The sequence below is a fragment of the Cheilinus undulatus genome, linkage group 9 (genome assembly GCF_018320785.1).
Source record: "Cheilinus undulatus linkage group 9, ASM1832078v1, whole genome shotgun sequence".
NCBI classification, from domain to species: Eukaryota; Metazoa; Chordata; class Actinopteri; order Labriformes; family Labridae; genus Cheilinus; species Cheilinus undulatus.
In genome coordinates, this window is record NC_054873.1 from 31,026,845 (window position 1) to 31,043,802 (window position 16,958).

The window sequence follows — 16,958 nt, forward strand, 5'->3', positions numbered from 1 at the left end:
TCATGCATTCTCTCTACAAATAAAAAACAAACTGATTAGGACACTAGGACTTCGTTTTAGGCTGAACAACCTGTTAAGAGATATGGATTCACTGTGATAAAACTGATGACAGTGTTTGATTGTTGATTGATAATAAATCTTACAACTAAATAATTCAGTCCTGCAGGAGAATTAAAGAAAGAAATTGGCCGTATAGGAAAAACAGAGGATGATGGTGTTGTGTCAGTTCTGATCCATGGTGAAATTTGACTCAGCCCTGAAAAGAGAGAAAGAAAAAAATGTCACATAATATTCAGTCACAGAACTACAGTTTATGTAGTAGGGGTCCTGTGTTGCCTGGGTTCATCTTATTTCGAGTTTTTATGAGTCTGGGTTTTAATGATGTGTTTCTCAGCTTCATGTTATATGTTCTTGGGATTTTATCATTTGAGTCCTGGGTTCAAATGTGTGCTGAATTTCTCATGGGTTCTTTTGGTGTTGGGGTTTTGTCTTTCTGTTGTGTTTTTGCTTTGTTTTATTTATGCCTTACTTATTTTCAAAGCATTTTTTAAACTGTTTTTTAATGTTCTATACAAATAAAATAACTAACTTCAGTTATTACAGTTTTATTTAATCATAAGTGGTGTAGTAAATGGATGGCTGGATATGTATCTTAAAATAAAACAGAATGTAATGTCAATATTTGAACAGATGGTATTTGTGCATAAAAAATATCCAATCATCTTTGATTATAACAGAGTTCACGCTTCATTTTTCTGATAGTATCATTTCCAGTAAACATGACTAATGTGGGAAAACATGAAGGTGACTTTGAAGAGTAGCACGTGTGGAGCTGTGCTGTGAAAATCAACAAACAGCACAGGTGAGCCTCGTGTGGAGACACATGGCTCAGGGTCCACATCAGCGTTTTATGACATCGCCCTCACAGAGCCGTACTGTCTGCAGACATCCTGGCTGTATGTGTTCACACTGTAATCAACACTATGGACACAAATACCCAACAAAGGACATGAGTAACACTGAGTCACGTGCATCTTGAAAAGTTTGAATCTGCTGCCACCAAGAGGACATTAGATGTATCACATGTAGCAGCAACAAAGGCACTTATAGAACGAACATCATGTGTTTGTTGAGAGAACGGCGTGTCTCCATAAACAGAGCAGTGTTGACAGATAAAATGAAGGGACACTTACATTTCTTTGTTCTGCATGTGGTTGTTGTACTGAAGGATCGGAGGAATGCTCTCCTCATCATCAGGAAGCTGTGAAACATAAATCAGAATGATTTCAGGAGGACACAATCATCCAACAACAAAACATTGTACGCAATTCTTAAAGTCATAAAAGGCAACATTATAAATGCATTCTCTGTAAATTGTGAATGCAGAGTGACATTGCCCACTTAGCAAAAAAGAAAAAAAAAACTAGAACAAACAGCCTCCTAGGAAGGGACACAGTAATAGTAAATATTGCAGGGCAGAAACTGCAAAACAAATTGTACATCACAGCCTTTTCTCCATGTTTATAGTTTGTCAAAGGCAGAACATTTTGAGTAATGTGTTACTGGGTCTTGATTGGCTCCTTACAGGATTAATAACTACAAAATTTTCAGGTCAAATAAGAACAAAATAGACAAACAGAAGAACCTCTAATCTACCATCTGAACAAAAGCAGATGATTGTCGCTGCAGAGTGTTCATTTTCATAGTTGTGCTTCCTAACTTACGCACAAAGTTCTGTCCCTGAGATTGGCCGTCAGAGATGAACAGTCTGCAGCAAGACCCTTCTCATAGGCCCAGCTCTGTTTAGTGATAATATTAACGGGATTCCCTCTTACCTCCTCATTGCAGCAGGTTACCAAAGACAGGCTGTTTTATAGCAAGATCAAATTTTTAATTTCTGATTTGTTCAGACATATCCTATCTTTGTACATAGTTGATGAAAATCTATGGTTTTGCAAGTCTTTTCTGCACAAGAGTCTTGTTTATATTGAGACTTTAAATGCATGATATTTCCTTGACTGAAGTAAATGAAAGCCTGGGGTAACAACTGAACTTTTACAGTAGTTATCCCTCACCTCCCAGTAGGGCTCATCATCAAAACAGTTGTCATCTGCAGGATCTCCCCAGATAGGTAACCTTAAAATACATCCTGAGAAGAAGACAACTACAGTCAGTATCCTATCACAAACAATCTAATCATTGCTAAGTATCAACACTCTTATTTTACTTCAAACATATCATAAGACTTACTATGTTATGTATGCTTTGAGCTGAAGTGTTTTATTCCCTTACCTACAATGATGCCTCCCCCTACACCAAAGCAGATGGCTACACAGAGACCTGCAGCCTGGAGACCACCCTGCCGGGTGGGATCTGTGTTTTTGAAATCACCCTCAAAGTCGAAGGTGTTTGCCAGCCTTTAATACATAAAACAGAGTGAGAGAAGACCACATTAGGCCACGCAAATACATGATAACATGCATTTTTACTGACTGAAAAAAATTTCTATCCTTGCAGATAGATGACATGCTGCTAGTCTTGTTGCTGTTTCCTTTTCTGTAAGCAGGGACCACTCACCCTTCTGCTCCATAAACTGTCTCTGATGCAGCTGCAGCAGTGATGGCTCCCACAATGCCACCTATGACCCCTGGCATGGCGTGCAGGTTATGGATCCCACACGTGTCCTGGATCTTCAAGTGTTTCTCCATGAATGGCTGAGAGACAAAAACATGTTTTATCTGACTTTGTCTGGGAAACATAGACCGTGACCAATAGTTATTCTAAAAATAATCTCATAAGAATTCAAATGCGCACCGTGAGGTAGATATAGCCCAGCGTGGAAATGATGCCACAGCAGAATCCTACAATCAGAGACCCATAGGGCATCAGCATAAACTCTGCTGCAGTTCCCACTGCAACACCTCCAGCAAGAGTGGAGTTTTGGATGTGAACCTGACAAACAAACAGAAAAAAATACTTTACAGAAACAGTCAGTGTTAACGGCCTGCTCTCTCTTCACTAGACAATGTGAGTAGACAAACAAACAGGGTAGCTACCATATCCAGTTTCCCATGCTTCTGAAACAGACTGGAGATGGCCACAGTGGTGAGCACAGTGGCAGCCAAAGCGAGGTATGTGTTGATAGCTGCTCTGTGCTGCCCGTCACCGTGGTCGGTGATGGCTGAGTTAAAGCTTGGCCAGAACATCCACAGGAAAAGAGTGCCTGTATGTGGAAATCAAGGTGGACCTTACAAATCAAGTAGTTTCTTCCAGAAACACAGGAAATATCAAAAAACATTAAAATGTAAATGAGTCATGCACACCAATCATTGCAAAGACATCTGAGTGGTAGACGGAGCCCTGGAGACGACTGCTCTGGTCCAGGTTTGGCCGATAGAGCATCCACGAGATGGAAAGACCGTAATAACCTCCAAATGTGTGGATCACCATGGAGCCTCCGGCATCTCTAGCCTTTAGGAAAGGAAACAAAGACCTTAATAGTAGTAGCAATATAAGACAATGTTAATAACTGTCTACACACTGGTAGTTTTACTATCAAGTTCTGGCTGTTTGTTTGCTGAAATGTTTTATTTTCTTAACAAATGACCCCCATAATTGACCCGTCAGAGGCTATTCCCCTCTCATACTTAGACACAGAGTACTTATGTCACTTATTTTACTCTGTTAGAGTCAGATTATAGTGTGGATTATGAAATATTGTTTGAATGCAATATAGATATAGAACTGTACCACACTTTGTGGCAGAGTTGTCATCCCATCTACATCATTTTGTTGGTTTATTTTTTTGTGTCACTGCTCTTTTGTCAGCACCAGCAGTACTTTGTATAAATAACATCTCTCATCTTACGAAAATGCTCCACTTGGCATTTAGTAATCATTGCAGGTGAGCTTTGTGTGTAAAGGCTTATCGTTGATGAGGTAGCAAATTGCAACCATTATCTTGTAGTGCAGGAGTACAGGATTATATCTGCATCAAGCTGCTGCAAAAATGTTTCAAAATCTACGTAAGAAGCCTTATTTTTTACATGACATGTCCCTCCTCAAATGGTGCACTTACACAAGGGACATACCAGAGTATGCCTCTCTATCTCTCCATGGATGATGATTATATACCAATAAAAATGGTGAGCAAATATACTTGGGTTGCTGCAATTAAACCTGTGTGGCCCATCTAAGTAAGGTCTGAAACCCTGAATCATTTCAAAGGAAGAGAAAAGTTTGAACTTACATGTATGAGATCTAAGATAATATATTCCTCCACTGCAAACAATGTGATCCCAAACAGAGTCAGAACCATCAGCTGGACTGGACTGACTTTACCAAGCACTGCACCGTAAGCGATTAAACAGCCGGCCACACAGAAGTCAGCATTAATCAGGCTGAAAGAAAAACAAAGAAGTGTCAGGGACAAACATATTGTAAAGGAAAGTTGGGACATAGTCATAAAATGTAACAAAAAAAAAAAAAAAGTCTAGCATTTTTTGTGCATATTGTAAACATAAATGGTAAATCTTGTCAACCGTTTCTAATTTCTAATTCTCTTCCACACACTCACGGTAGAACCCCTATCAAATATATAATCATCTGCCCTCCTCATTAGCCAGAGTTTTTGTTTACCTTCCAGCAGGGACACACTGAGTCTAGAGTTTCTGGAAATATCTTTCTGGGATGTACGCAGTCAGACTGGTTTCAGTAGCTAATGTCAGCGTTTATCCCTGTGATTCTTTTGCAGAAACCATGCAAGCAGAACAAGTTTTTGAAAATAACTTCAATTCTCTTCATGCTTTATGAATTGACTTGATTAAAATCCTCAACCATTACTTTTCGACTCCAATTTTGATCTTTCCATCAGTGTAGTCCAGGGCGTGGAACCAGCCTTGCATCAGTAGTGCCCACTGAAGGCCGAAGGCTGCGATGAGGAAGTTGAAACCCACGGCTCCAAAGCTGTATCGCTTTAGAAATGTCATCAGGAAGCCAAATCCAACAAAGATCATCACATGGACGTCCTGGAAACCTGTAAGACAAAGAGAGATACAGTAAAGAGGGTGAGTGGATGGAGCAGGAACAATGAAAAGGAAAGGAATCTCTGGTCCTTTCTGTGCAGGGTTGGCATGATCTTCACTTGTGGATTATATCCTGGGAAACAGAAGCATATGCAGGCTCATGTTTTACTTGGCTTATATTTCTAGACCCATTCCTAGTCAGTAAGATTTTTATCTGCCCTGATTTAGGTCAGGCCGGTCACAAATGTTTGTCAAATAAGGGGTAGATTTATAAGATGATTGACAGGTGAGCACTTTATAAACTGATGGTAGTGACAGAACCTCTGTAAATGGGCGTATTATTAACAAATATATGGTACTTTAGATTATGAATTATAAAAGCGGAAGTTTCTAAACCATATGAATGAGAATTTAGAGCTAGCAGCTAAGCCAAGGTGTTTTTTACTTATACCTTTTGTCATTATGACTGGTTGTTGCATCCAAAGAAACTTTCCTGATATTTTAGTTTCAGGTATGCTCCGTTTTGAATGTATTCAAATATATCTGTAGTAAACAATTTCTGTAAACTACAACTGGGCTAGAGGTAAAGCTAGTGATCTGAGTTAAAACAGCTGATTGATATGGAAGCCCAAAGTGGACACAATCCATATAGTTTACTTTGCTCAGTTTTACTAAGATGACAATTATAAACAGTACTGTGCAGAACTTTAAGGCATGTTTGGGCCAAAAATTGAGACTGAAAAAAGGAGTGTAATGGCGAGTAAGCACAACCTATAGGGCCTTGGTACCCAAGTGTGTTGGAGTCACTTAAAATAAGATCTGAACATACTAGCTAAAATCATGATGAAACACCTATGAATATCGTATACAGAGGTCTCTGGGTAAGAACATGCATGTTTAGGGCTATTTTGTTTAGTTTTAAAAAATGAAAGAAATAAAACTGATGGTAATAATTGACCACTATTTGTCACTTCTATCTAAAACGCAAGTAGTGGGGGACTCAAAGGAATAAAGTTTGGAACCACTGGCCTAAGGTTGCCACAGGCCAGTAGTAGAGCTGCAACAAGCCCCTGGTAGTGCAATGCCATTGAGCTTGACCTTGGCTGCCAAACTTAGCTTAAACTCAACTTATTTCTCAAAATAACATCAACGGATTTCCTGTGAAAATGAGTTTATCCTTCCGGATCTCAAGAAAATGACAGAAGTTAACTTATCAAAAAACAAGTGAACAGATGGGAAAACAGAATAAAACAAATGTTTGGATTGATGCACTTTTAAGCTTCCATAGATTAAAAGAAATAACATTTACATTATAATAATTTTTTGAAATGTCAGTGGCATTATAAGTTATTTTAATATCTGTTTTTTAATCATGTCACATATAAACAAGTAATTAAAAAGATTATCTGGAAGCTTTTTTACAATATTGTTATAAATATCAAAAGTATCGTCTTATAAATTTGTATTGAATAAACAGAACGTTCTTATGAATGAATGGACACGCACGTGGAAGCACTGTTTACAGACAGTTTGCTTTGACAACATGATCGACAGTGCAGGGCCACGTGATGACATGTTAGGTAACAGGGGGAAGTCAGGTGGAGATGACAAGGGCATCACTAACAATAACATTAAAAATGTTTTCACACTGTCATTGAATAAATCTATACCATCATATTGAGACATGAACATTAAGGCACTAAATCAAAATACTAGAACACAAAAGAAAAACGAAACCAAACAGGATGAATACAGCACTGGTAAATGGCATTACATTTTGCATAGATGTCAATGAAATCTCAGCTTAAGATATAAAGTGAGACTGTGCTGTGATTTTCTTTGAGCAAACATAATCGTTGAGCCTCATTAACCAAAAGAATAACTATGATAACATACTGTGATGATCACAAACCCAGAGCTTACTCTGTTGTTTGAAATGAACAAACCTTAAATCATTTAGTAACAGGCGTCTCCTCTTTGTGAAACAGGAACTGTCTGCTTTAAGCATCAAACAACAGAATGTGCATGCCTTCATAAACAAGCCAGTATCCTTTACAATGTAACTCTGTAACTGTTTGACACACCTCAGGGCACAATGGCCTCCGACTACTCGGTACAGGTATGGATTTCATTGAGAATTTCACATCAAGCAGGGTGTAATATTTACCATCTAACAAAAAGAAAAAGCTTCAGACATGTCAGACCTTCCTTTTGTCAACACAGACGGAGGTTTTCATGTTAGAAAACAGACTGGCATGATATAAGTATGTGGCCTTATTGGTCTCCAGGTAGCAAACTGTCCCAGGACATACATTTATCATCTGACATCCAACACCATATCAGATAGTTTCATGATAGGCGGACACTGAAACTTTGGGAAAGCATTCAATACAACCACACCTATACAATACACTCACATCCACATGACAAATACACAAGCAAAAGTGTATTTCAGCTAAATTTAAATCATGAAAAGCCTTAGCCTCTGGGGAAATGTGCACCTGTGAGATTAAGATAGGAAGAATCTAAGAGGTTGTGATTTATAATCAGCTCGCTATTTCAATTAGAAATATATGCAACTTAAAAAAAACAGCAAAATCTTACTAAAATGAGACAGAAAAAGAGGGATATATAAGGATGTAGATGTTTATTTCATACTTTAAAGATAGATGAGTCAAAATTAGGAGTTTCTATATATACTTAAAAAACAAGTTGTGATTTTTAAATGATTTTATAACAAAGGTGGACAATAAAGAACACTAGTAAAACATTATTAATAAGAAATGCAAAGTTACTTACTTGGATATCTGAAGTAGAAGTCGTTCTCTATATCACTCGATATATTGTTATATTTTCTGTGCTCTACCCAGTGTGTATCTGATTCTTCGTTGTATCGAATAAAAACCCCAAATAAGATGATCATGGCTATTTGCCACACGAAGCAAACTGCTGGAAGACTTAGACGGACATTGGTATTTTTTTCACGGTCACACATGTCCCTGAAGCTTTGAACACAGCCCATTGTTCTTGGTTAATATTAATTCCAAGTATTACTATAACAGACACTGAGCATCTCAAGCACAAGTGAAGATGAGCAGAGATGGGTGCTTGCTTTATTTTGAGGACACTCCCCCTACCACTCCCTCCACTCATGCACTTGAAATGTACTTGACTTTCTTCTTTAGTGGTTAGGCATTCAAAGTAAGATAAATCAAACATATTTTTTATGCTTACTGGGAATATATGCATTCCCCAAAGCTCTCTGTATGAATTTATATTTTAGTTGAAAAGATGATGCTCTGACATACCACTTATAAAACAGGACAGAGGGAACGTGCCTCAGATCCTGATCAAACTTAAGAGAGAAGATACCTATTGTGCATCCTGTAAACAGACTGCATTGGTTATATTACTCTGGTAAGGTTACATAAGGTTAATGTTAATCCACTTCAGATGAAGAGGGATAACATAGTTATGAAATCTTCATGAATCCTCCTTCCTTAGCACAAACACTCTGTCTCAGAAAAAAACAAACTTTTAACCAAAGATTATCCAATAGTAAATATGCAGACAAGCTTCTACAGCACTTGTTATTTTTTCCTTTAAGAAGTCAGAGGGTGTGGGATTTCTCATCTCCTCTACAGGGCTGATCCCTGAAGCATTAACTGTAAATAATGTGTATCCATGCTGGGCCCCATTAGAAAGATGCACGACAGGTTTGCCACAAGTCAACCATCACAGCAGCAGGTTCAAGGTTGAGGCAAGGCTATTTTTTTCTTTCTGATTTCCTTCTATAACATTAAGAGTCTAGTATTTCTGCACTTTTTAGGCACAGTATAAGATTAACTTTAACCCCATTGGTAATCTTTTAAAAAACAAGTTAATGATTTAATTGAAATTATAAAAATGTTTTTAGTATCAACTGGAAAAATATTTTCATTTTGGATTTGGTAGACATTGTTGATGAAAATGAAAGAAACCCATTTGAGTAGATTCTTTTTCATTTAGAAGAAAAACTTTGAATAAAATCATAACTCAAGTTTGGTATGAAAAGAAAGTCGGAGGTTCAGTTTTTAAAACTATATCTTACAGCCCTTCATTATAAATGGAGACTCATTATCTTGTAGTTTCAGCACGTCAAAGTAGCTATGCAGTAATTCGAGCAAAATTTAAATGATTTAGCTAATTTTTTACTTTTACTTCAGTAGATTTATAGACTATTTCTTCTACTTTAGTATATTTCAACCAATGTAACTGTACTTTTTCCACCTGTGTGTGTGGGACTACCTTGTCAAGCTAGCATTTGTAAGATGATTGCAGATTTTTCCAGGTGTTTTTTTCCAACTGTTATGAATTCATCCCCTTTTGATAAATTAAAACAAAAGGTCAATAGTATAGCCTATGGATATTTGTGAGGGATATTTCGGCCATGTTACAAGCCAGAACATAAAATTTAGCACCTTTAAATCACAGCAAAGCTAGCAAGAAGTACATTTCAAGCTAGGAAATTCATACTAAGTAGCGTTGCTATCTTATAGTTAATTAGCTGATAATTTACACCGCTTATGGTTCAAAATAACCAAACTTCCAAGTTTACTACATCACTGAATGCTATCTCTTTCTAAAAGACAACTGTGCTAACATTAGGGTTGAAACCTACACAGGTGATGCTGATACTGTTGTTTTGTGTCTTTGCTCTCACAGCTATTGTAGTTTAAGGAGTGGTTCCTGCCTCATGATGGACTTTGTAGATGTGTTGCTCCTTTCTCAGTCTAGTCTAACTTAGAGTGTATAGAGTAAACTTCCTCTGTTCCTCTTGAACTACGTTAAGTTTACAGTGAAAAATGGATAAACATACACACTGTCAAATGTAAATATCAAGGATGACTCTTCTTTGTTGTGTCACGAGCGCTTGGACGTGTTACATAAGATGCAAAACACAGCAGTCCATGAATATCGTGATTTTCTCTAATGTCATCTAATGATTGTGAAAGGACAAAACTGCCTAAAAATGAAATGTTAATGTGTTAAATATAGTTCAAAGACCTGTTAATATACAGTTTGTAACCCAGTGACTTTCTTCATAAAAAGCAAGCATTACTACATGATGTCTAGCTCTTATTTTCTTTTACAAATTCCAGATGAATGATTAAATATTTTACACAAATATGTATTTAACCATTTAAAGATGAAAATCTTGAGTTTTGGGTTGTATGGTTTGTTTGACTGCTGCAATTTGCTATTGCAACAAAATTTTAAAATAACTTAATCATGGACTGTATTTTCTGCTCTGCCAGTAAAATTCCTTGAAACATCAATATAAAAAGGATGATTAACAACAAAACTATTCATTTGAATTTTTCATGAGTCTACAGATGATAATTTGTACATTGCTGGCCACGGTGTGAAATCTAATATGTTGACAGCTAAAATACAGGCAGACCATGTCCCCACCAATAAGGAAGTTCATTAATTAAAATGAGTGAGCAGGTATCTGAGCTCATTGATCTTACTGCTCAACTGAACACTGCTACCTTGGTGATGTAATTCTGGCAGATGATGCGCTCTTTGGGGATGATGTGTAGCTCTGAGCAGTTCAATTTTTGCCCTCCAGCAGGCTTGCTGAAGCAGCTTTTCTACATTTAAAATATAGGGGGAGAAATATAGTCATGTCACATAAGGTGAATTAAGCTAATAAGGCTTCACATGCAATGCATTATGTAGTTAATTAAGCTGAACAACCTTTTAAGTGGAAAAACTGTCAGAATAAGGAGGACAGGTGGTCAATATGGAAACTACCAGTGAATAATGTGCACAAATCTCTGTCCGTCAAAGCAATGACAGTGAGCCAGTATTTACTGTGACATATGGGCCAATTTTTAACCTCTGGCAATCAGTGTTTACCTAGGTGTTTAATGATAATAGTAGAATAAACCTCTGCTTTAAAACCTTGCTGAGGAAAGAAAGAATGTATGCAATAAGGAGCTATTTGGACATGACAGCAGACACCTTCTGTCTTTTATCTTTGTTTTCTACCACATAAGGTTAATCTGACACATACTGTTGTCACATCATGAAAGATTTCCAGTTTACACAACTCTTATGTTGAACCATCCCACTCATTCGGTTGTTTCACTTTGATACAAGCCAACAGCACACATTGTGTTTTCACTTACCTTCATTCTGTATCAGAATATATTACAATTCAGACTAAAACACAGTCTAATCTCATCCTGATGCTTGTTTGAGAGTTTTCCTTTACTGACCACCTACTGAAGAGTGATCTTAGGGTTATTAGGATGATCACTGCCTTGGAAAAATAGGCCTCTATGCACCTTTGTTACTATCAATAAATGTTACACTGTGGGTCTTTCCACAACAGATACTTGCTGACCTGCTGACGAGTAGCATCAACAAAGATGGTAAAGTGTGCTTTATCATCTTTGAAAAGCTAAAACAAGCCTGTCTAGCAAGAAATTCATGAACAAGGCGTCTTGTATATAAATAAAACATGTTACTAGAAAATAATAACATAATATCTGTGCATTTTCTGAACAATTTCTTCTGGTATTTATCATTTTTAATCATTTCTTAAGCCCAAATACATTAGTTCAGTGAATATATTAAGGGGATTTCCAGGGTGGGAATTTGTGAAATTTATCTTGTTTTATATCCAGTGCAGGTGAATACATACAGTTTACTCCCTTAAGTATGACAGGTAGTGAAGATACTTGGCCATTTTTATGTGATTGTCACAAAAAAGTCTTTACTTGATTTGGACTAAAATGTGAAATGTGCAGCTCAAGTACAGGACTCTTGCATGTATGAGTTACAGAGCCATCAAACGACTTAAAATCTGTTTTTCCAAAGCATGAAACTCCTCATCAGGCAGGAGGTACTTCTGGATTATTTCTATCACAACCCTCTCAGTTGTGAGCTCATAGTCCTTCTTGTTTTTAAATGGTAAATGTCCAGCCAGCTCACAAAGAGCAACATTAAAGGCAGACTCCTCCTTGGCACCAAAGCATGATATTCTCGGCCATACAGCGATTCGAACACCTTTTCTTGAGCAGGGATCCTTTTCAGACATGGGCAGACATCCTCTAGTTAAGAAGAGATTATGAGCAATGTTACACTCCACAAAAAAGTTTGTGACCACACAGACGGCTCCGGCCACTTTCTCCACCTGCTCTGACTCTGTGTAAAACAAAAAGCCAACAGGAAAGTCCAACAAATGATAAAATCCCTTTTCAGGAAGCAGTGGCTTTACTGGCGCTGATTCTATCTTGAGCTCATGGTCCATGTAGTACCCATGCAGGTGTAAATGATTGACCGATGCAAATGCTCCTAGACTGTTGAACCCCACACGGAAGCCAGGATCAGCGCTGAGGAGCACAGATTCAATACCAACCTGGATGGCGAACGGTGTCAGGACCTGTGGGAGACAGTGTGAAGGATCTGGAACAAAGAGACAATGCCCAAACTCAAGAGGGCTGATGTTGACCAGCACAACCATCCTACAGGGCTGATGCAGCTGGCCCCTCTCACTTCCTCCCTCAGTGTCCTTTATCATCTCAAATATGATTTCTTCTGGATTGATTTTGTTAAAATTGAATTGTTTGGCATTGAACTCCTGTTGAATGCTCAATATCTCCTGAGGTTTTCTTCTCTCTGTTCCTCTTTGAATGTTAAGTTGGGCAATGAAGCCGTGGTGGCCTGGCAGGATACGTGTTTGTAAATCCCCAAGGTGATAACGGAAGAGTCCTCTGTCCATCCTGTCTCTCCAGCCACCTTGGATAGTTGTGTCAAACTTGGTTGGCACGAGACTGCTTCCTCTGGTCCGGTGCACATCAGTGACAAAGTCCTGGCTGCTGTACAGAAACATCAGAGGCATGGTGGGATCTGTGGGTGAACAGAGAGGCAGGGGTAATGTGAGAATTGGGACAAAAGGCAGACAAAGGCCATGCAAGTTCAACATGTTAGTTCAAAATGGTGCAATTCTGCTGAATCATCACGCAGAGAGTCTGGTTACATGTGGCTACATGGCTGAGGGAAAACCATCTGTATCAATGTAATTATTTGTCTGTTAGGTAAAGGCATTTTGTATGTTTGTGCTTGGACCTCCTTGAAAAGGAGATGCTGCATTTTCATGGGTGTATCACATTTTTTTGGACATATGGTATCAATCTGCTCATACATCTACTAATACATAATTTGGTACTAGAGTCCTAAGTAGCAATCAAAAAAAAGAAAAGACAGGAAGTGGTTGCAAATGTAAGTGCTATCATAGGTGAAAGAAAATGGATGAAATCAGCCATCAGCCATAAAGATGCATCTAAAAAAAACATTAGAATATTGGTAAAATGTTTATTGTTTTCTGTAATTTAATTCAAGAAGTGAAACGTCCACATATTCTAGATGTGTCTCACTTAAAGTTTAGCTAATATTTAAAAACTGAAGTTTGTTTCATTTTGATGATTATGGCCTAAAAAATCCTCATCTAAAAGAACACCACAAAACATCAGTAAAAAAAAAAAGAATACAGAAATGCTGACCTTTTGAAAAATTTACATTTCACTTTGTATGAGATGAATCTACAACATATGGAAATTCAACTTTCTGAAGTAAATCACAGGAAAAGGGAAGTTTTAAATTATATATATATATTTTAGATGCACCTACATATTACCACCAGTAAGATGGATTCATGTATTAAATCAAATATACTAGCCGGATCCCATGTTGCTTATAGATTGGTCCTCGATCCCACAGATTCGCTCGAACCGGAAGTAGTTTCCGATCCGCCATCTTAACAGCTGTGCCAAAGTGCTTACAGGGTTTTAAGACTCAAGTCATAAGACTGAGGCCTGAGATTTGAAGACTGATGAGCAAAGACACCTGAGAGCAGGCTTCCCGGAACTCTTTTTACTCAGAGGCACGCCCCCTTAGTGGATATCACTCTCTGGTTGGACCATAGACTGTAGAAAGAATTGGACAAACCCCGTGTGACATCAGTCGTCTGCTTACAATAGGCAGAGTAAAACGGCTTTTGAGGCCAATCCGTGGATGCTTCCATATTGAAATCATGGTCTCAACTGAACTTTGAATCAACCTAACGGCCCGCCCACTAAGTGCGACTTCCTGTCAGCCTGCTAGCTAGCATTCCGGTTGACAGGAACGGAGCCTCTGCCTGCCGAGCTATCTGTCAATCAAATGAGACGCGCACCTCACCGTGAAGTGAGGTTTATCCTAAATATAATTCAAACGATCGTGGTACAAAAAAATTCACCCCCCGTACAGTGGGAGCACAATAAGGCTCTAGCTAATGAGACACGTTTGGTGTTTTGAACAAGGCTGTAAACCAGCTTATTTTGTGTGTCAAAACCGGCTGTTTAACATGTGTGCAGACGGAACCTCCGGTTTTCCTGCAGCCAGCCTCAAGTGGACACTCGTGGTATAGCAATTTTTTGCACTTCTGCAATGGCTTCATTTTTTAGGACCGGAGGTTGCCGCTTGGGTTGGACGCTGATACACAGTGGATGTCTAAAACTTCACAGCAGCAGAGATAAATAATGGAGGAGAAAACGGAGTTTATTACAGACTATAAATGGTCTCAATGGACTCTAAACAGAATATAAACATATAAACGGGATTGAAAAAAAGTGTTTGACATAAGCATTTACAGTGAAATATTGAGAATAAATTTCATACAATCAATAATAAAGAGTGAATCAGTATGGAGTTTAATATTTGATTCGTTTTCTGATTCACCTTCAAACATCAAACATGTTAAAAGCTCACAAAACCAGAGGAATAGTCATTTCTGTTTATTAGATCATGAAGAGAATTAAATTCAGACAGCAGCAGACTGTCTGTCAGGAAGAAACACGTTTTAAATCATTGCAGGGTTAAAAGTTTCTATCAGTCTCAGTGAACATCAGGTTTGATCAGTAGCCTTCACGCTGAATAATTCTGATAATTTTATAATATAGCATTTACTGGTAGAAAAAGTCCACAATCCGCATGTTTTTTGATATCAAAAAATAGTTTAAAAGACGTTAAAAAAGGTCTCCACTATGTCTAAACAACATCTAGATTTAATAGCAAAGTGAAAGGTTTAAAGATGTAATTTTCAGGTGGTTGAAAAGACATCACTGTATGGTCATATTTTTAACGACTATTATTGGGCTAAATTTGGACTAAATCAGAAGGACAGAATAACTTACTAATTCCCTATGACTATCTTTTGTCTAAATTCAGGGATATGACGGACCGAATGTAGAAAAAATCCTCTAAATGATGTTGGTGTTTGGTGGGAAAGGGAAGATTTATATCTAATTCTGTTGATTTTATGAGCTTTTAACATGTTTTATGCTTAAGGGTGAATCAGAAAACGAATCAAATATTAAACTCCATACTGATTCACTCTTTATTATTGATTTTATTAAATATACTCTCAATATCTCACTGTAAATGCTTATTTCAAACACTTTTTAAAATCCCAGCCCATCATTTATCGAGCTTTTAAAACTTCTGATGTTTACTGCAGGTTTCTCTTCATGCAAGTGTTTTCTGATCACACTGAGACCAAACACTGTAAATGTGGAGATTTGTTTAGAATAAATACAGAACAAATTAGGCAGACACAGCTGTTTCTGACTCCTGACAGATGACTGGTGATCAGCTGATTGATGATCAGCCTGCACCGTCATCATAAACTGACGTAGCTTCAAGTGACGCTGCAGAGAGAAGGACGTCCCATGGACCGTTAAACATCGGTCTTATGGCTTCAGTCTTCCACGTCGATTCCTCGGTCTCTCCACGATCTTTAAGGGGCGGAACTAAGATTCAAGGAAAAGACTCAAGGAAAAGACTCAAGCCTTTTAACAAGAGACGTGAGAAGCACCCAGAGTCAGCTGTACAAAAAGATACAGCTTTGACAAAACGCGCTGTAACATTTATGGAGGGTAGAAACACTAAACAATCAAACTTTAAACCCATGAAGGTTTGTGAAGGAAAAATTTGGATCGAAGTAAGCTAAAAAAAAACGATCAAGGAATAACACTGTTTTACAAAACTAACTAACCTGATCGTACTGACGTTTAATTCATTCATTCATTTAATTCATTGACTTTTTACCCGTGAGACGAGATAGCATGAGACAAGACGAATTCTATTTCCAGTACTTACCTGAGTATTTGTCACCCAAAATCAAAATCAGCGTCCTCAATCAAAAAATAGATTATAAAACTTAAAAAAAGACCTGTTAACTCATGCTTTCGTTCGTATAACTTGTATTTACAAGCTTTCTTTTTCCTAGCACCGGTTTACCAAGCATGTCAGCGTGGAATTGTTCTTCTTCGTTGGTGTATACAAGTCTACTTCCGGTTCAGTTAGCCAAAATAAACGCTAATTATAAAGAACTTTCCGGAGAATTTAGTATTTAAGGACTTCTGTGCGTATTTACACCCAAACAATGTTCTCAATGATAGCCTAATTTAAAAAAAAAAAAAAAACAATAATTTGTTTTGTTTTATTTGTGTATTTGCCTGGTAATTTTAGGTGAGTCATGACAGGAAATGGTCGTTAAAAATGTCTATTAATTTAATTAAAAAAACAAAACTATAACATTAGCATAGTGTCAAACAAGTAAGCCACATCCCGTGGACTACATATAGCATTGTTATACGTGAAAAAATAAACTTTATTACTCATTTAAAATTTTGAGTTAACCTATGATAAAACCAACCAGCACTAACTTATTAACAACACACAAAATGTGGCTCTTTGAATATAAAGACATATGGTAACCCCCTAGTACTGAAATAGTCTGTCTGCAATATTTAACTGTTGAGCAGCTCTCCAGTTTTTCCCAGCTGACACATGTAGGCTCAACTAACTTGAGAGAATGAGCAGCTGGCCAATCGGGTATCA

General features: G+C 37.6%; 2 protein-coding genes across 2 annotated transcripts; both read right to left on the reverse strand.

Moving 5' to 3' along the window:
* Nucleotides 1-222: 222 nt before the first annotated feature.
* rhcgb (Rh family, C glycoprotein b) lies at nucleotides 223-8,046 on the reverse strand. The gene is made up of 11 exons (XM_041795598.1): nucleotides 7,824-8,046; nucleotides 4,843-5,035; nucleotides 4,250-4,400; nucleotides 3,324-3,471; nucleotides 3,057-3,223; nucleotides 2,815-2,952; nucleotides 2,578-2,714; nucleotides 2,293-2,417; nucleotides 2,076-2,149; nucleotides 1,194-1,261; nucleotides 223-256 (listed from the first exon to the last, which is right to left on the reverse strand). Exons 1-11 carry the CDS (start codon nucleotides 8,044-8,046, stop codon nucleotides 223-225), a joined length of 1,458 nt encoding a protein of 485 aa, XP_041651532.1.
* Nucleotides 8,047-11,671: 3,625 nt separating this feature from the next.
* Nucleotides 11,672-16,378, reverse strand: gdpgp1 (GDP-D-glucose phosphorylase 1). The gene is made up of 2 exons (XM_041795955.1): nucleotides 16,215-16,378; nucleotides 11,672-12,926 (listed from the first exon to the last, which is right to left on the reverse strand). The coding sequence occupies exon 2, from the start codon at nucleotides 12,916-12,918 to the stop codon at nucleotides 11,854-11,856; it is 1,065 nt and encodes a 354-aa protein (XP_041651889.1). The 5' UTR covers nucleotides 12,919-12,926; nucleotides 16,215-16,378; the 3' UTR covers nucleotides 11,672-11,853.
* Nucleotides 16,379-16,958: the final 580 nt, after the last annotated feature.